The sequence below is a fragment of the Cyanistes caeruleus genome, chromosome 10 (assembly GCF_971803275.1).
Source record: "Cyanistes caeruleus chromosome 10, bCyaCae1.hap1.1, whole genome shotgun sequence".
Classification (NCBI taxonomy): Eukaryota; Metazoa; Chordata; class Aves; order Passeriformes; family Paridae; genus Cyanistes; species Cyanistes caeruleus.
The window spans coordinates 21,630,701-21,650,949 of NC_141710.1; the positions used below are offsets into that span (position 1 = coordinate 21,630,701).

Consider the following 20,249-nt stretch of genomic DNA (forward strand, 5'->3'; position numbering starts at 1 on the left):
ACCAGCCCCAAGGCCAGGAGGGAGGGAGGCTCTGCAGAACCCCCTTCTCCACATTTCTTATTCTTATTCACAGAATAAAAAGTCCATGGCAAAGCCTGGCTTTGGTTTCATCACTTACCTGGGTGAGAGGGATAACATCTTTAACTTGGTGTGAGCTGCATCCACACAGAGGTCAGGAGTGTAGCAGGCACTGAGGAACGCTGTAAAAGAAAAACAAACCAGCAGCACATGTCCTGTCAAAAAAGAAAATGTCAAAATGCTTTCTTGCAAACTTTAATAGAGCAGAAAGGAGCCTCCTGTTTGCAAAGGCAGAATCTGGCTTGGTGTTTATAGAGGGCTGGGGAGCAGCTTCCAGAAAAGCTGTTTTTCCTTTATAGCCCTGTTCACCCCTGTAAAAGTACAGGTGGGGAGAGTTCCTCAAATTCTCATTTTCTGCTGGCAGGATTTAAAATATTTACAAACTTATTGTTCATGTCCTAAAAGCTTGTGGTTTGGTTGTTGAATTTATTCCTGAAAATTGTGATCTCAGGGACCATAATTTTATTATTTCTTAACTGGTTAATATGACAGCAAACAGATGGATCTTTCAAATAGGTTTCTGAAACAGAACTTACAGACATGAACCCTGAAGTCTGTATCCTATCTCTGGCTGGGCAAAATTCCTCCTTGTGCCCAAAAGCTATGAAAGTTGGATGATTTAATGGCATTTCACAATTATTTGCCATTACAAGGATTGTATTTAGGAAGAGAACACCACTTTCCAACAAATTACTCAAAATTAGTATCTTTAAATAAACTCTTAATAAGTAGATTGATTGCAATAAGGATTCCAATGCAGGAATAATGTGTTGTTTTTGTTTCAATTTTGCTCCCAGTTCCAATTGCCTGATCAAAGAATTTGGGTAAGTTCATTGCTTATATTTTTGATTTAATCACTGTGAAATAAATTGCATAAGAAAAATATAATATGAAAGATAACTTACCTCTCAATTATGGAGCATGCCACTCTTTTCCTACAGGGTCTTGCAGCTGAGCAGATAAATATGCTCTTATGTCAAATTGGCTTTATTTTTACCTACCTGGTCCTGCTGGTTTTGTTTGGTGAAGGCAATGGGAGCTTTACCTGAGTGAGGGTTGCAGAATGCAGTCTTTGTTTATATGTGACAAAAATTGTTCCAAGCTGTTTTCCTTCAGAGATTGCAGTGAAATTTTCAGGCTGAAATCTTGTTAGATAGCAATAGTTAATAAATATTTAATCTCCATTAAAAAACAGTCTCAGAGGATTTAATGTTTATCTCTTACTTGACTTCGGTGGGAGTTAGTCACTTTAATAGTAACTTTAATAGCTTTGAAATTTTGAGCCTAATTGCTCATTGCAGTGCTTAAATTAGAAATAAAACACCCATTTATTTGCTGTGTTTAGGTAAAATCTGTCCTCTGTGTATACTTAAATCATCCTCCTTACATGAACAGGAATTGTGCTTTTCGTGCACTATGGGATAAATTTGGGCTTTCTCTTCTATTTTCATAAAACCTTGTTTTTAAATACATCTAAATTGCTCATGGGAAGAAAAATAAAAAAAAAGAGCCACAGCAACTGCTTTTGCAGATGCAGCTCCAAAAACTGTGTTCTGCTCCCGCACTGGCTCCTCAGCTGCAGCGCCGAACCCAGAAATACTTGTCCCAGATTTTCCCAGCCTTTGGGCTTTGGAGGGGAGAGCTGGAGCCAGGAGGCAGGGCTGGGGTCCTGACTCACTCCTGCTCATGGCTCTCCCTGCCATGACCTGGACTGGTTTCACCAGGAAAGGCCAGAACTGAGCAAAGCTGAGCGCTGAGATCTTCCCGAGCTCCTGTGCTCGTGTGTCCCTGCCCCGGGCTGCTGCCCCTGCAGATGGGCTCTGAGCCCTGCCCTCTGCTCCCTGCCCTCCTTGGCACACCCCTGGCACTGCTGCACCTTTGATTTGTGTGCCCACGGTGAGTTTAATCCCACTCCCTTCCTCGGAATTGCTGTTTTGTGCAGCTGCAGAGATGCTCTGGGAGCTTGAGCTGGAAGGAGCTGAGCAGGCAGCGAAGGACTCCTGAGAGCAGCCAGAGGTGCTGCAGGGGCTCAGCAAGCAGGAGGCAGGGTTAGATGCCAGACTTGGAGAGCACAGGAGGTGGTTCCCAAATATTTTCTTGGGGAAAATTCGTTGTAGAGCATGAAGCAGTAGTATTTGTGATTCGGTCCAGGCACCCTTAATCCTCTGCTCTCAGAAAAGTGGCTCTGCTTCAGCAGGTTTGGGAAGTGGAAAAACACAGTGCAGTCTGTTCCTTCTGTCTGATTTCCTTGGCTTTGGCTTGGTCCTCAAGTTTCCATCATCCTGCTCCTTTTGTGAGTGTATGTCTCCTGGCTGTGCTCACGCTTTGAGCAGCTCCAGCAGAAATAGGTGTTTAAAACATGAAGTGACCGAGCAGGATGCTGATTCATGGATGAATCTCCATCTTGAGAGATTTGGTTATGTCACACGAGCCTTTCCATCTCAATTCCCAGTTGCATGTGCCACATATTTCAAGATTATTTGAGATATTTTTTTTCATGGTTTGGCAGGAGCCCTATGGTGTAAATCAATAAAAACACCATTTTTTGAATGGATCAGGGTTAATTTGATCTATTTATGCCATTTTGGTCCCATCAGGAGAAGGTTGCTCTAAGGAGGTTTTGTAATTTTAGGCAGAAAATACGAAGAACAATGGCAAATAATTTAAACAATTTTACAAATAAATGGAAAGGAATTTGGTGAGTGCTTTAACAAAGCTTTTGTTTTACTGGGCTTATTTTTAAGACATGATCCATTCTGTTAACTGAGCTTAATCCCCACCATTTTGTATGCATTCACACAAATCCAGTTATCCTGGGGCCGTACTGCAGATCAGGAGTTTCTCGCTACTGCTTCGTAAAGTTCAGCCACGAGTGATAGGTCTCTTGAACGTGAATAGAACTCAGCCAAGTTCCAGGGCTGGCTGTCCAAATACACACAGTTTCAAGATGACATGATTCACAAATTGCAGGTTTTAGAGGCAGCATTGTAACTTCTGCTAGGGGAGGGAGAAATCCTGAGCTTTAGCTGTAGGGTTTTGAAGAGTTCCCCAAATAACAGTAGTAAAAATAGAAAGCAAACACTTGAACATTTTTTTTTCCCATGAGGTCTGGCCATAAAGTCAGTTGTTTTTGTGATAGTAGCGATGAAGGAGTGGCATTTGTCAAACATGAGGTCATGTAATTCATGACATTGTCTGCGAGATTATTTCATATCATCAGGTTATTCTTAAAAAGCAGCAACAGCAAACCTTCGCTTTATTTATGCCACTTTTTCTTGGGTTGGTTAATAAATTTTAAGACAAATGTTCGAGGGCCCTGCTGATGATATCTTGCCCGCTGAAATGTTTATAAATACTTGTTTTAGCCGATTATGGTAATGTCTGCATTTCTGAGTCGGAGCTGGGGAATTGTGACTGCACATTAGTTTGCGTCAGTCGGAGGTTAATAGCCTCTCAGGGAGGTGGGGGAAAGCTGCTTCCTTTTCCAGACATCTGGACACAGATAGAATCAACAACTCTTATATATGTAAATCAAAAGTTACTGTTCTATATAAAACGCTGTCATTCACTGATGGCAGATTAGGAGCGTGCGTGACTCGTCCGTAAGGCAATGGCTGCATGTGAAATATCTAATAGGATCTTCTCCCTCTCCTGCCTCCTCAGAGGGCTTTCCCTGTGGGCATGGCAGTTCACTAATCCAATCCTTGGGGTCAAACAGTGCTTCCCCCACCAGGGGGAAGATTCCCCATTCAGGGATCACCTCAGCCCCTGGGTGTTGGCTTGGGGTGCAGAACCCCCTGAAAGCACAGCTGGTGGCTTTAGCCACACCTGCCCCCCTGGTGGTCCCTCGGACCATCCCTGGGGAGGGGAGGTGACCATGAGCACCCACCCAACCCCCCAGGACAGACAGGCTCAGCAGCACCTCTCTCCAGGAGTTTGGTGGGTCGAGCAGCATCTCCATGGCCAGCACAGCTCCTGTGGAGGCTGGTCTGGCTTTGCCATCAGTACTGACGGTGTTTGGGAGGAGGAAAAGCTTCTTCAGTTGTGTTTCAGCTGGAAGAGGGAGTTTAGTGGTGGAAGAAGGAAAGTCATCTCCTGAGTTAACATTCAGTCATTGCAGAAAGAGGAGGGGAAAGGGTAGGAGCAAAATAGTGATTTTTACAATCACTGGAGATTACCAGTGGGTCCATCTTGGGGTGTCCCTGGGCCCTGAACTGTAGCAGTAAAAGAACTGTCTGTAAATGCCATAGGCAGAAGGGTGAGCAGGCAGAGGGTTTGTGACTGTTTACTGTGAGTAGCCAAATCCAAAACTGACTATGAAGATTTTGCAGAAGATTCAGAGAAAGCTGAGTTGCCAGGATTAAAACAGTGATATATGCCAGTAAATACCCACTAATACCGAAGGGAAAATGTGACTTTTAACTCCTGTCATTCAGAAAAAAGGTCTTGAAGTTGGTAGTCTTATGAAAATATCACCTGAGTGCTTATCAGAAAGGAACTGAAAACATCATTATGTTATATTGCCTTCAGGTCTGAATACAGCTAAAGTTCCTCTCAAAAAGGCCATAGTAGAATTAGAAAAGACATAGAAAAGTGCAACAATGATGATCACAGGTAGGGAACAGCTCCCATTCAAAAACAGATTAAGTAGATTTTGATTTTTTCATCTGGGAAAGAAATGCCTGAGGGAGCTGTGCCCCAGCTCCGTGAGCCCATGAATGGTGAGCAGAACCTGAATGAGGAATGCTTATTCATTAGTGATAACAATACAAAAAAAAACAAACCCACAAAAAGTATCAGGCAAAAGGCTTAGAAGGAACAAAAGCCTGTATCTTTTCATATGCACCTAATTAAATTGGTGAACTGTCCTTGACAGAAATAGAAATGGGTTTGAAAAGGTTTAGCCGAGTGAATAGGAGCAGGAGCTGATGGCCCTTCAATGTTGTGATGGAGATGCAGCCTCCAGTTGATGCTCTTGCAGCTCCATGTGCTGGTGTGTGGCATTGGGGAGATCTGTCCCCTGCCCACCCTGCTGTGTGTCCCCTGGAGCCACTGCTTGGTGCTGAGTACCAGCTTCCAGCAGCTGGTGTCACAGGTTTAGAATTCCTGCTTGGTTTTGGTGTCTGAGTTAATCCTGAATGCAAAACCCCCGGATTTCTTACTGCTCAGCTGGGATTTTGGAAGTGGGCTGCTGAGCAGGGGCTTCCTGCACTGAAGGTGAAGGACAGCACGTTGTGGATCAGGGCTGCAGGATTCCATGAGCTGTAAAATGTCCCCAGAGCCCAGGAACCCGTCTCACGATAGGAGTTGCTGATGGATGGCTCTGAGCACAAACACACTTCAGGACTTCTTATAAAAATTCCCCAATTTTGGTTCTTGGGAGCCCTAACTCCAGCAGACAGTACCAGCTGTAATTATCCTGATAGCAGTGGAGTGACAGTGCCTCGGATCAGCAAAGCTGTGGGGTCAAACACTTCCCACTGCTGCTGGTGCACTTCTTGAAAAACATAAATCATACCAGGTCACCACATAAGTCAGAGTTCAAAAAATAAAAAAAAGCAAACAAAAAGCTAAGCAGCAAACCAGCAAGCACAATAGTCATTCCTATGGTGAGAAACATATTTTTAGAAAGAGAGTAATGCTTTAAAATAATTGGAAGTGCTGGTGTTTCCTCTGGATGAGGGATTTAAGATTAGGTGCTGATTTCATACCTATTTTGGGACTGATGTAATCCTGGAGGCAGTGTTGGAGGTAGAGCTGATCTGTGTTCTTGTGTATGAAACAAGAGTCTGTCTCAGTTTCTACTCTGCAAAATTCTGGAAATAAGAACTAAAAAATCAGCATGACTAAGCCATTTTAAATGTAAAGGGGAAAATAGTTGCTTTAATATAATACTGGCAGGGACTGTGTGCATGAGAAATTGTGATCCAAAATTGATTTAAACCCACTAGATAATGAAATGGACTTGAATATTAAATATACATAAATAAAGCATTTATTATACTTCTCAGTACCCTTATTATTCTTCACCATAAATATGTGATATCATAACCCATGCACTGTCTTGTCATTGCTAATCAGCCCGAAGGCCAAAGGGCATTTTTCATTCAAACCATTTATTTTCAGCAGTTGTAAAATAGATGAGTGAATTTTTGTGGGGAACAATTAGAAGGAATTAAAGGTGGTGGAACATCTGGTTTAAAAGCTTAAATAATCAATTCCAACTGAAGGAGAAGATGAAGTCGTATAAAAAGAAATATATGGTAATGTTGAGGTGTATGGGTTGATAATGACATCTCGGTGCCGAGATAGAATTACCTCCTCTCCCAGCAGCATCATCATTACATATCTCATGCCTGTGATCAGTACATGTCAAAATCCTTCATATTGACAAATGTGCTGTCCACTTGCATCTGTGGAGAATGTTTTAGCAGCTGAGTGATTATGAATCAAACCCCAGAGCTTACAGCCCTTACTGCCTCCCAGTGCTTTCACATTTGTTGCCTGACAAGTAAATGTATCTTGACTTCCCTCTGAGATTTTTTATTTTTTTCCACCGTGTTTGATGAAAGACATTTGGCAAATTGGCAGTGGTACCCTGTACGTTGCAATTTGTACTCAGCATTAGGAATCTGAGCATGAAATGAGAGGGCAGGCTACAGGCTAAAGGGAAAAAAACAACCCAGGCCAAAGGCAGAGCTAACCAGCATGGAAATAGTCATGCCAGGAGACAGCTGTGTAATTCTGCCAATGAAAATAAAATCAAATAAACCTGCAAAAATGCCCAGTTCTTCCAATTAAAATTTCAGTTTTCCAACAATCAGAGGAACCTTTTATGGATTTTGAAGAACGGTCTGTGGAGGTGTTCCAGCTGAGAAGGGTTCAACATCATGTCTTTCATATAATTTCCTTCTTTGTTGCAAGCAAGATCTTGCACAGGGCTCATGCTGTGGGTTTTGTGCTCTGTAGGTGAGAGTTTGACTTGCTTATTTTCATTTGTTTGTGGTGTTGTGGAGAGGTGGATGGTTATTCTCACCTGTCAGTAGGCTCACCAGCATTCTTGAACTCTTCAAGTGGCAATGTGTGAGGCTTTGGAGGAGCTTTTCATGGTCTGTTCCAGACAACTTAAAGGAAACTGTTCTCCAGAAATTACTTAATCCTCACTCCCTGAAAATTAGAGACAGCTAATCAGGAGTGGAGCCATCCCAAAACACATAGGAGTTAAAGGCAACTAAAGGTAGAGCAAGAATATTAAGAGGTGGAAAAAATAGCATAGACATCTAACAGGCAATGTGAATACAGAGCACCAAACCCACCAAAGTTTCATTTCTTCTGTGTTTATCTGATGGTCTTTGGCTATAATAGGCTGGAGCACTGGACTGGATGTGACTGGGACATTGCTGGAGCCTTTTTGGATCTGGATTGTTGCAGCCCTTGGTTGAGCTAGAGTGTTCATGGGGTTTCTTCTGCAATATGTGTCCTCTGCAAGTGCTTAAAAAAAATAAAAGTTGGAAGTTCAGTTATTATTTCTGTTCATTTGGTAATAAATATTCAATGATTTCTGCAGATGGGGTGCATAGACTTGTAGGCACGCAACCACAGAGCATGACTGCAAAACCTGAAATTTTATAGGAGCTGGGGCTTAAAAATAATAAGAAATGAACACTGGCTGATTATTACCCTCACAACCCTTCATTTTCAATACTCCAGCTCTACACTGACTTTTTTCCCTTTTCTTCTTTCACTTGTCAGTTGACATTCTCTGCATTTTGTGTTGCTGGTGGGGGCAGGAAGCCGAGGGGATTATTGACCTTGGTGGGCTGTGTGCTCTCTCCTGCTGCAGGTGTCAGCTATAGAAAACATGGCTGAGAAGCTGGAGAGCTTCAGCAGCCTGAAGCCGGAGGCCAGCGAGCTGATCCAGTCGGTGCCGTCCATGTTCAACTTCCGCGCGCCGCCCAGCGCCCTCCCCGAGACGCTGCTGCGCAAGGGCAAGGAGCGCTACACCTGCAGGTAGCCCTGGGGCCAGCCCTGCCCTCCCCAGACCCCTGGTTCTGGCATCCCACACGAGTGTCTCCGTGCCCACATGGGGCTCCTGGCCTGGATCAGCAGTGCTGGGGGCAGCAGGAGCAGGGAGGTTGTTCTTCGCCTGTGCTCGGCACTGGAGAGGCCGCACCTCGAGTGCTGTGTCTGGTTCTGGGCACTCAGTTTGGGAAGGACATCGAGATGCTTGAGCGTGTCCAGAGGAGGGCAGTGAGGCTGGTGGATGGCTGAGGGGGCTGGGGTTGTTCATCCTGGAGAAAAGGAGACTCAGAGGTGATGTTATCATCTCTACAACTCCCTGAAAAGTGGTTCTATGCAGGTGGGGTCGGGCTCTTTCTCCAGGCAGCATTGACAGAACGAGAGGACACAGACTCAAGCTGCACCAAGGGAAATATAGGTTGGATATTAGGAAGAAGATTTTTAGAGAAAGGGTGATAAAGTACTGAAATGGCCTGCCCAGGGAGGTGGTGGAGTCACCATCCCTGGATGTGTTTAAAAAAAAAAGTGTATATAGCACTCAGTGCCATGGCCTAGCTGAGGTGTTAGGGAATGGGTTGGACTCAATGATCTTGAAGGTTTCTTCCAACCCAGTGATTCTGTGATTCTCTTTATTAAATTATTGGTGTCAAAAAACAAAGAGCTCTCCCTTGATGCCCTGGAGTAGCCACCTAGAACAGAGGCTAAACAAGATTAAGAGAATTATTTATTAAAGGCCTTCAATAGATACACCTTGGGCAGTCAGAAGCCTCCCAGAGGCTGCCCCCAAGGTGGGTGACGGTCACAAGCTTTTCAGACAGTTGTAATTTTGGTCCATTTACATATCAGGGGTTAATCCCCCAGTTACAGTTTCAGGTAATGAAGAAATTTACTCCAGCTTTGCCCCTCACAATTCACTCTTTACATCCCTCGAGGCCTGAGACAGTGAGGTGTCCTTGAGTTTCAGGCACAGAGAGGAATTGTTTTGTCTGACCAAAATGTGAAGACAGTAGCTAACACTATATGGAGTTTTAGAGTTATGCTCTAAAGCAGTAGAGGATTTGAAAAATATAAAAGCTAAATCCTACGGCATCACCCTGTATCACAGAAGTTTGATAAATGAGGTGGAAACTGTTATATAAACAATTCTTTTCTTTTTTTTTTCCCCAAATTTTCTCATCACTTTCGTATATAAAAGTGTGCTTTCATTATTGATTTTTTTGATCGTGAACTACAGACGTGTTTTCTCTCAGGCTTCTGGTTTTAATATCCAAAGGGATCAGTGATAAAATACATGACTTATTAGGACTTGTGTGTAGGGACTTAAAAAAAGCCCCACAATGAAGATAGTCATTGAATGTGCACCCAAAATGAATGGGAGCTTTGTCAAGGAGAGTGGAATTAGCTGTGTGGGTATTTTGAAGGCTTATACATCACGTTGTGAAAAAATAAATGGGATGTTAAAAGTGAAGGGATGCAATCTTCAAAGTCATCGTGTGGAGCAGGCACCACCCTCATTCACTTAAGAGAGTGCTGTGTGTGCTCTGCCCCCATGCAAAAATGGGCTCAATGTCCCCAGCAGAACGGGCCAATTATAAACTGAATATTCATATGTTACTTGAATGAAGGGGGGAAAACTCAGGATAATTTTATTTTATTTTTTTTTTGCCATTACTTTTCCTGTGACATATTATCGAGTTTGGAGAATGGTTTTTAAATTGCACTGTTTAGGTCTCTATATCATCTCCAGAATGTGCAGGCATTTGACACTGGCATATCGGTTTATCTGATCTTTTTGAAAACATGTCACCTTCTTTCAAGATGTGTTGTTATAGAAACATACCTTGATGGATTAGGTCTTTGAGTCTTGTCTGCTCTGATCCTATTCAGTGCACAGAACGGTGTCACGTTTGCTGACACGTAGAATTGGTTGAAAGCTTTGAAATTTGCTTACACAGAGGCAGAAATCCAAAGCTTTAATAACAGATTCTCTTGATTCCAAATCTGAATGAGGCTGATAATCACCCAGTGGGCTTAGAACCTTGGGGTGATCTTTAAAACAGGTTTTTCATAAACCTTTGATTCTGCACAAGCAAAGCTGGTTGGTGCCAGCAGTTCCAGTCCCACTCTTGTGTGTGTGTGTTTGTGTGTGTGTGTTGATCCCTTACATTTGCTGAATGCTTTTATTAAAATGTTCTTGCACCAAAGCAATGCCAATAGGACCATATCGTGATGATTCCATTTGGGCTGTGCATCCCAAACTGGGATGTTTGGGTGCAGCCCAAACTGGGATGAAGCCACTGAAGGTCGTGTTGTCTTATCAAACATTTTCTTATCACAGATACTGTGGCAAGATTTTCCCGAGATCTGCAAACCTGACCCGTCACCTGAGGACGCACACTGGAGAGCAGCCCTATAGGTACCACACCCCTCATCCCTGCCCGTGCCCTGGCCAAGCTTTAGGGTCCCTTCCAGTGCAGATGTTTTCTGTGAATAAAGCCAGGGAATTCAATGTCCTTGCTGGACCAGCTCCAGCCCTTCCTCCTTAGCTTTGGACCCACCATTGCATTTTGGTCTCAGCGTTTCGTGCATTCAGTGCTGCTGCTCAGTGTTGAAGCTGAAGAAAGGGAGAGTTTTGGTCTTAGTAAAGTTCTTTTGGCTGGGGCAGCTTCCCACCACAATCCCCAAATCCTGCCTTTGCTGGCAGGGTGGCTGGCACTGCTGAACCAGTTCAGTAGAGCTCATGGACGTATTTTCCCTTGCAAAAATGTTTTTTTTTATTGCAGTTCTGCAGTGTTATTTGCAGCCTAAAATTGGGTGATTTGTCAGTCATCTGATTTCTGAAAGGTCCCGGTTGCAAAGGCGTTACTGTATTTATTTGTTTCCTGCCAAATCTGGTTCTTTTCTGAGGTCTGCTTAACCCCAAAGCCCATGTGGGTGTACTCTCCTGTTGATAAGAATATGTGTGTGATACTGAATCCAGGACAGTCACATGCAGAAATGTGTATAAAGCTTCACCTTATTGAAAATGAAAGGCTAATTTAAACTGGAAAGAGGCCAGCTCATGTTCCAGTAAAAGAAATGCACAGATTTCTGCATTTTATGAGCTGTAAAGAGCAGAGTAAGCTCATTGTTTGTGAGGAAACAATATGTTTTTTGCATTTAGTCTCTTTGGGAAATGAGATTCACATCTAATTTTATTGAAGGAAGGTCTTGATGCATGTTATACCCATCCACTGCATAAAAGCCACAAGCAATTAGTAGCATAATGGGTGATTTCAGCACTAAAAAAATTTGACATCATTGACAAGTGTAAGAGAGGCACGGGAGAAGTAAAAGATTGAAAAACTAAAGTGGTGAAGACTCTTGGCTGGTTGCCAGCCTGAGAATTTGGAATAGTTATAGTATGACTTAGTAATGGCTTAAAGAGCAATACAGTAAAGGCTTTAGGGACTCCAAATCGCTACAGAGTATGAAAATTGATGCCTCTGGTACCAGAGTGATAGACTAAACTACTCACATTGGCACAGTATTAAAGGTTGGGATTGTTTATTGCTGGTTTTTGCAAGATAACCAAATTTCCTCTGGGATTAGCAATCAAGCAAGCTAATTCCTCAAGAAAAGATTTAATCACACAGTATAATTTAGAATAGGAAAAGAAATAGCCCTTTTTACCTTATTTGAGCATTAGAAGAGATCTGTTTCATGTTTCTTCCAAAAGTGTTTAATTGTATTGTATTGGCAGCACATGAAACAATACAGTTATTGCTCTACTGTTTTCAAACTTCCCAACTTTGCATGCAACAGTTTTGAAAACATGGGACTCAATTACCATAGCTAATTTTGATGCCATTAGCTCAGGAATATTTTGCTCATTCCTAGAGGCAGTATTTAAAATACAAAGTCTAATGTGAATGAAAGCTGAAAACCCCACCACAGAAGTTATGTCTCCTTTCCAAGAGCACAGCTCCCCACTTAGCCAAAATTTCTCTTTATGTCAGGGAGGATTGGGCCTCAGCAGGGAACAAGGAACTGTGGTTGGGTGCTGAGACTGAGCCCAGAAGGCTCTTCATGTATCTTAGGACAAATCTTACACTTCCAGCGACTAACAAACTCTTCCCTACCCACTTGTTTTGTTGTTTTTTTTTAGATGCAAATACTGTGACAGATCCTTTAGCATATCCTCTAACCTGCAGAGACATGTGCGTAACATCCACAATAAAGAGAAGCCATTCAAGTGTCACTTGTGTGACAGGTGTTTTGGTCAACAAACCAATCTTGACAGACACCTAAAAAAGCACGAGAACGGGAACATGTCTGGTATGTTCTGCCTCTTCCCTCCTGGCTCTCCCCTCCCCAGCCTGCCCCACGTCCCAGGGATTGTCCTTTCCCTGTCGGTGCTGCCCAGGGTCCACAGGCACACGCTGCTCCGACGGGTGGGGGGCTGCAAAACGTGTAGGTGCCTAAGCTCTGCTGACATTTAAAGTGCTTTGAAAATCCCAGCATAAACTCTCCCCTTGTGTAACTTAAGACCACTGGGTGATGCCTTTTCTTTTGGTTTTAATTAAGCCAACCCATAGCGTTTTGGGAACGGACAGGGAAAATTGGTTTAATCCCATCTCCGCAATCACTTGGCTCTCAATAGGAGTCCTAGATTTAGAGTCTCAGGGGGCACTCTAAAACATTTTCCTGGCACCTTCTGAAATATTCCCACTGTCAGGAGCTGAAAAGTGCTGCTGGCTATTATGGAGCTAATGGTGCCTCTCAAGCCCCAAAGCAAATTGGTCGCTGCACAGCAGCAGCAGCACAGGCAGTGACAGGAGGGGATGTCACTGGGCTGCTTTGGGTGTCTGCAGCATTTCATGGAAACCCTCTCTGCAGTCCTTTCAGTCTGCATCTTGCCTCAGTGGAGATAACCAGGGGCATGCAGTGAATGCAGAGCTGTCCCTTCCCCAGTGCTCAGAGAAAGTCTGACACTGGTCTCTCATTGCTAATGAACCTGGGTGATTATGGCAATGGCTGCTCTATAGTTTGAACAAATCTGCATAATTGATAGCTAAAAATTAAGTTCCATTTGCTCACTTAGGCTGTTGGTCTAAGAAGGACAGTTATCAATGGACAGTCTTGGAATCACAAGGAGCAGGAGGGAGATGTTGAAATAGAGACGTGGCAAAAGTGATGATAAATCATGGAAAGGGTACCCAGCATGCAACCAAGTAATTTTAGCTGGAAATCACCTTTGCCCATGAATAATTACTAATTACTTGTTTTATGGCCAAAAGCTGATAGTTCACGCTGACCAGCCTTTGGGTCTCACCTGTTTTAACCAGAGTTTCAATTTCCTTTTGATTTAAATACTTAAACATAGAAAATATAAAGGAGCAGCAACAGATGTCATATGTTTTGCTTTAAGGTACTGCAACATCTTCACCTCACTCAGAACTGGAAAGCACAGGGGCAATCCTAGATGACAAGGAAGACTCTTACTTCACAGAAATTAGGAATTTTATTGGAAACAGCAACCACAACAATCAATCCCCCCAAAACTCAGAGGAGAGGTGAGTTGTGTCTGATCTGCCTTCAGAAGGTGCCCACCATTCTTTTCCAGGTCTGCAGACCTGATGGTTCACTTTTGATGATGTCTGGAGCCAGAGTTATTTTAGAATCTGGTTGCTTCAGTGGCCACCTTGGTGTCTCAGGAAAAGAAATGTGTTGATTCCCTCCCCTCTGTGTATGAAGATGTTCCAAGTGGACAAGAGATTCCATCTGTGAACACACCTTTCTCCTTGTATCTGGAGCTCTCAGTTTCAGGCTCCCACTGCTGATTTAAGTCTGCTGAAAAATTCCTTCTCTTTACATTCACTGCAGAACAGGTGAATTCTACATCCTGTGGCTAAATGTATGGAGCCTTAGGATTTAGGTGCAATTTAAATGTGTAATTAATAAAGTAGACCAAGCTGAATTCTTGGATCAAATGAAAGATTGTAGCTGCAAGTCCTTTCCCGTAAGTAACTCAATCCCAAGAAAGATGCTGAGTAGCCAAAAGCCCGTGAGGCTGCGGGTGGGCGCTGGGAGTCCACGGTGCTCCAGCATGTGAGAGAGCTTTTTCTACTAAGATTTATTAAGTACATGGGTGTTTGAATTCTTCTGAACTAACAGAAGAGAGACCACTTCTAAATATTTTCAGTTAATAAAAGTGCAGCTAAGCAGAAAAGGCTGTGGGATGGAGCCCCACGTATTTCTTTGGGATTGGTGTTGCATTATGCATTATTTTCCCTTTTGAATTGGCATTACATTATCAACATCAAAAAATTCTTACTGTTGGTGACAAACTTTGCTGTCTCCTCAATTTCTAGATGCCTTTGTGAAGGGATCAAAATGGGGGACACAACACAATTTCCACAAAAGTATTGGATTAAGTGATTACATGCATATTCAAATTTCATTCCATCTTGATTGGCAATGAGGGCTTGGGATTTTTTCCTTGCACATCTGGTCTCAACATGTCCTCTGACAGGAAGTCAGAAAAGTGGAAAGGTTGCTGGGTTGTGCAGTGTTTCCTTTCTAAATTTGGCACTTCAGACTGCTCTTGACGGATATTTTATCCCTGGCAAATTGCTGCATTTGAAAGCATAATTAGAGAATCTGTTTTCTTAATCACATGGCTTTTGTTACTTTGGTTGTAGTCCATCTCCCTTTCATTTCTAGCAGCCTCAATTGAGCATAACAAGCAAGTTGGCAGCTCAAACTGCGCTCAGCAATCTCTTATTTCTGCCTATTTAAATAAAAGATGATAAAGAGATATTTCTCTGATGATCTTAGAGGGAGGTGGCTGCTTCAGCTCTCCCTGTTCTGCACAACCTCAGATTTTTTTGATACTGTTCTAAAGACAGACCGTTCCCTAGAGCATTTTTTTCAATGCAATACTAAACTCATGGCAGTCAGCTGGAATTTGCTCGGAAAATAGATGAAACTCTAATAATGTTCAGGGAAACGGTACTATTATTGTGGCAGAAACCAGCTTTGCTCCTCAGAAAGCCAAATGTTAAACACCAGCAAGGCTGTGAGGGTTCATCTTATCGTGCTCCAGCTTAGGGTCTATCCCATATTGTCCCGCACAGTTTGAAGCACACGGAGTCTGAAGCAAACTGCGCGTGGACAATAAGGTTTCCATTTTTATAACTGTATTCCTGGAAGAGTTAAGGACCTTTTGCACAATGAGAACAATAGATGAATCAAGGCCTCTGTGCTGCATGACGTGGTGGGGGCAGATAGAGTGGTAGCATGAATTTTGGGGGGGCTCCGGCGGGTGGAGCGCGTTGGCGTCGCTGCGCCTCTGGTTGGGCGTTCGTTGAGGCCGCGGTGCCGAATTTCTTCGGCTCTCATTTGATGTGATGGACACCATGCAGCGCTGGATGCTCTGAACCCTGCGGGGTTGAGACCATTACCAAACCAGCCCCTGCTTCAGCGTGGGTGTTATGTCCTTGATAAAAATCCCGTAGGAAGTAGTTAAGAGAAGTCATTGTCTGAGAGCAAAGGGCAGCGTAATAACAGCGCGTAGACCAAATGGTTTTCCATGTGTGTATTGCTGTAATTACTCATCTAATAAGAATAAATGCACTTAAATTGCCATATGACCTTTCTTTTCATTGCTTTTTACCCTTCAAATCAGTCAATAACCTAGTTCAGCACGGAGGCAATATTGCAGACCACTCTTCAGGTCTCCAGCTGAAGTCCCTTAGGTTCCCATGTATGAAATCCATACATTCAGTGAAGCAGTAGGGCTTCCAAAGGGGTGGTAGTGTACACAATTAATTATGCATGTGATTTTGACTTTAAAACTGAATGCAACATTGGATGTCATTTTTTGTTAAAAATGCCAGATCTGATTTTCAGAGTTTCTTGGCCCCTACAGCTTCTGTTAAAAGGCAGTGAGTTGTTTTTCTCAGACTACATGTATGATTGAAAACTTGAGATCAAATAATGCATGAGAAAATTTGGAATGGTTATGTGAACATGCCTCTGTTAGAACAGTAGTTTTAGCAGGATAACAGGAAAATCCCATGCTGTAATGTCCCATGGATTTCTGAGTGGAATTTTCTCCAATGCTCCCTGAATGTCTGAAGCTAAGCAAGATATAAAATACAAAAGTCACTTTATTCTGCTGGGACAGATGTTTTTCAGATCTGCCTCCAAGAGTCTGTCGATGAGGAGCTTTCATATCTGATGTGTGTTTATAGTTTGCATTTGTTTTGGTACTTTGGTACTATTTCAGAATGAATGGCAGCCACTTTAAGGATGAAAAAGCCATGATAGCCAGCCAGAACTCGGATCTGTTGGATGACGAGGAGGCAGAAGATGAAGTAATGATGGATGAAGAGGATGAAGAGAGCGAAATGGCAGGGAAAGCAGTCAAAGAGCCCGTGACGAGTGACATGCATGAGGGCACCCCTGAGGAGGATTACGAGGAAACGAGTACTTTGGACATGAACTGCAAAGCTTCCCCTGGCAGGTTGGTTCCTTCCGAGTATTGGTGTGCCCGATAGGCGGAATAAAAACAATAAACCATACGAGAGTGCCAGCACCAAACCGGCTGCCGGTCCGGAGCAGCCGCTTCCCACTCACAATAGCGACGTGCCTCTGTGTTTGGGTCAGCACCAGCCCTGCTTTCTGCCTCTTCGTGCAGCCTGGAGCCCTTGTTAGGAAAATGGAGTGTGCTTGGGGAGCTATTGTGAGGTTCTGGCTGGGACAGGAAGCAGGGTGAGACAGTTCCATGGGAGAGACGTTATCTAATCCGTGAGCTGTCCTGGACCTCTCATAATGGCCTTGCTGTGGAGACACTGTGAGAGACAAACTCTCCCTCCCCCACTCAACTGCCCTTTCTTTAGACCAGAAAAGGGAATTCCTTTTGTTTCAGGGTCACCATTCCATGAGGCAAGGTGGTTTATGAATGTGAGAAAGGGGGAAATTGCTCAGGTGTGTAAATCCAAGAAGATGAGGGAATGCAGAGAGGATCATTTCATTGACATCTGAAACCTCCATGGTGTTTTTGTAGGTATAAAGAAGAGGAGTACAATAAGACTGGACTTTCGGCTTTGGACCACATAAGGCACTTCACGGATAGCCTCAAAATGAGGAAAATGGAAGAAAATCAATACAGTGAAGCTGAATTGGCAGCTTTCAATGCTTCCCAGCTGCCAGAGGACCTCAAGCAACCGTTGTACAGGAAATCCAAATCCCAGGTAAAAGCTTAACTCAGTTAAAATGTTATTGTCACCAAATACCCGCAGGATTAAGCTGTTAGTGTGTGGCAGGCAGGGTTGTTCCAGTCAGAGAGGGTTGTGCTCCATCTTCACAAACCTCAGGCTCACCCAACAGCCCACTGCACCCCTGAGACATGGCAGGGTGCTCTGCTCCCTGAGAACAGGGGATTTCCATACTTTTTTCATACTTTTTTTTGCTATTTTTGTTCTGCCTGCTGCCCACAGAAATGCCGCGGTGAGAACTAGTCCCATCCTCTCCCCTCATCAGCTGACACTGATGCTGTGGAGTTCAGCTGCAGCCTCACAGGGATGTGACTTGATCTTCTGGCTGGCTTGGCTTTTTGGTATTATTTTAGCCTGTTGGATGGTACCACCTCTGGGTCCTCAGCATGTTTTCCAAACAGCAATAACTGAAATGGTATCCTCGTGCTATTTTTTGCCCTTTTCTAAACATTGATTAATTAAAATGAGTTTTTTTTAGCCCCTTTGAAAGATTCCTGTTTTAAAAACTGCAGAATATGCATGTAGGAAAGGTCAGCAAAGGAGACTGTTATGTTTGGTGAAATACAGGACGAGACAAGGGATAATGTGATTCCTCAGCCTCTTGAAAAGAGCCTCCTGTGCCAAGAATCTGAAGGCAAAGGAGACTTTGGGACCTTGTCGACTATCAAAGGTTTCTCTGAGCTTTGTGAAACCAGATGAAAGCAGAAATTATTATTGCTATTAGTGAGTCCAAAGTGTCAGTGAAAGGGTTGACAGTGGTTTTACCTAAAGCATTTTGAATTGGGGTTTTTTTTACCGAGTTGAGCCCGGTGGCCGTAGGCTGACAGCTGCCCTGAGCGCGCAGGGGCGGCGCGGCTCCAAGCTCAGATCCGCGCCGCGGGACTGTGACCTCTGTGTCCTTCTTCTCTCCCCGTCCAGGCCTATGCCATGATGCTCTCTCTCTCTGACAAGGACTCCCTTCATTCTGCATCCCACACTTCTCCCAACATGTGGCTCAGTATGGCGAGAGCCGCCGCGGAATCCAGCGCCATCCAGTCCATCAGCCACGTATGACAGTGCGGAGTCTTACCGAGGATGGGACCAAGTCCAAACCAGTAGCATGGCTCTTTCATATATGACTATTTAAAAGACTGCTGAGCAGAATGCCTTATAAATCTGCAGGGTCACTCATTTAAAGTCCGGTGACCTTAAACTGAATAATTTTAAGAAAGAAAGAAAAAAAAAAAAAAAAAAAAAAAAAGAAAGAAACTATTTATTCTCAATATTTTGTTTTGCACAGCAAAGGCAGCTGCTGACTTCTGGAGGATCAATGCGACTCAAAAAAAAAGGAAGAAAAAAAAAATAAATTGTTTCAGTGGATTATGTAAACTGGGCCGGGAAAAAGTGTCTTCCAGTTCACCCGGCTTTGAGGGGCAGGGGCAGAAGGGTTAAGACTGCATTGATACACACATGGGCACTCCTTTAAAGTAGGAACTGAATTGATTTTCTTTTTGTATAAGATAGTTTGACACAGGATTGGGAACAGTTGCTTTTATGTACAAATCTCTTCATTAAAGCTTTATGCATTTTAGCCCTTCAAAGAAAGAAAATAGTTCTATCAAATGCACACTATCCATCGTAAATGTAGAAAGAAGTAGCAGGGAATATTTTGTTCTCTCCGTAATTCTTTTGCCTTCTCAACTGCATTGTTTAAAAAAAAAAAGGAAAAACAAGGAGAAAAAAAAAAAAAGACAGAAAAAGAAAGAACTCTGAGAAACAATACATAAGAGGCTTGTGTATATTGTAAACTATGAATGTTCACTACTCCAAGAAGCTAAATCATCCAGATAATTCCGTGAAAGCACCGCATTCATCGACAGCACCACTAGTTCGAATCATTGTAAGGAGATTTTTAATTTTCGACAATCATGTCACTATTTTCTTGTATTGTTTCCTTTCCCCCTACCCTCTTAATTTCTCGTTTGTGTTGTGTGTACCGTGTATTTATTTGTTGGCAAACGATTGTTTGTTGATTACAATAGCACTGTTCCTGTAACAAACAGCACTGCTCCAGTCCCCCACTGCGTTACGATGTAAGGCACCCATGTACTTCCAAAAAAGTGAGGTGAACTGATCTGTGTATATGGGAGTGCAAAACAGTGTTTGAAATTTTCTTACATTCCTCTTTTATTTTTTTTTTTTGCCTTTTAATGAACTAAATAACTAATAGATGCGACTTAGTTTTGTTCTGTTTTTTTTTTTTTTTTTTGTAATACAGTAAATTGATTCGATTGTATAAACAGTTATAATTTTTTCATGAAAGCATGATTCTTCTGATTAAAAAAACTGTACCCAATATTTTATGCTGGTTGTCTGCGAGCTTGTGTGATGTTATGTTCATGTTAATCCTATTTGTAAGATGAAGTGTTCCAAATTTATGTTTTAAAAAAAAATAAATAAATAACGGAAGGTATTCAGTTATTTTTGGGGGTATTTTTGGCCTTTAGTGAGGGACCAGATTTATTTTTCCTTTTGTTTATAATCTCATTTTGAAATAATCGGCAAGTTGAGGTACTTTCTTTAAATGCTTTGTACAATGTAACTGTTACGCATTTCAGTACATTACTATGGGAGGATCAACTTTAAAAAAAAAAAATAATAAAGGACTACAAAACTGAAGGGATCTATTTCCTTTTTGTCTTGGTTTTGTCTGAGTTGGGGCAAAAAAAAAAGGAATAAAAAAAAAAAGGAGCATTTCCTCTGCAGCAAAGATGGATCTGTGGGGTCGTGAGAGGATGGGGCACTGGGAGGTGTCTTGGATTTGGCCATGAAATGTGGGACACGAGCCAGAGCCTCTCAATAGAACAACTGTTGGAGGGGTTTAGTTAAGTCCTTTAAGTTTCATAACAC

At 42.9% G+C, this 20,249-nt stretch overlaps 1 protein-coding gene across 8 annotated transcripts in view; it reads left to right on the forward strand.

Moving 5' to 3' along the window:
* Positions 1–20,018, forward strand: part of MECOM (MDS1 and EVI1 complex locus) — a 330,408-nt gene extending 310,390 nt beyond the window's left edge. For 4 of the 8 annotated variants that reach the window (XM_086843339.1, XM_086843340.1, XM_086843347.1 and 1 more), the window contains 8 exons: positions 876–902; positions 7,922–8,088; positions 10,436–10,513; positions 12,245–12,414; positions 13,508–13,652; positions 16,370–16,606; positions 17,150–17,336; positions 18,279–20,018. In XM_086843339.1, the coding sequence (XP_086699465.1) occupies positions 876–902; positions 7,922–8,088; positions 10,436–10,513; positions 12,245–12,414; positions 13,508–13,652; positions 16,370–16,606; positions 17,150–17,336; positions 18,279–18,413 (1,146 nt within the window). In that variant the 3' untranslated portion in view covers positions 18,414–20,018. The remainder of the gene's footprint in view (positions 1–875; positions 903–7,921; positions 8,089–10,435; positions 10,514–12,244; positions 12,415–13,507; positions 13,653–16,369; positions 16,607–17,149; positions 17,337–18,278) is intronic. The other 4 variants (XM_086843341.1, XM_086843342.1, XM_086843346.1 and 1 more) reach the window with 1 other exon arrangement.
* Positions 20,019–20,249: the final 231 nt, after the last annotated feature.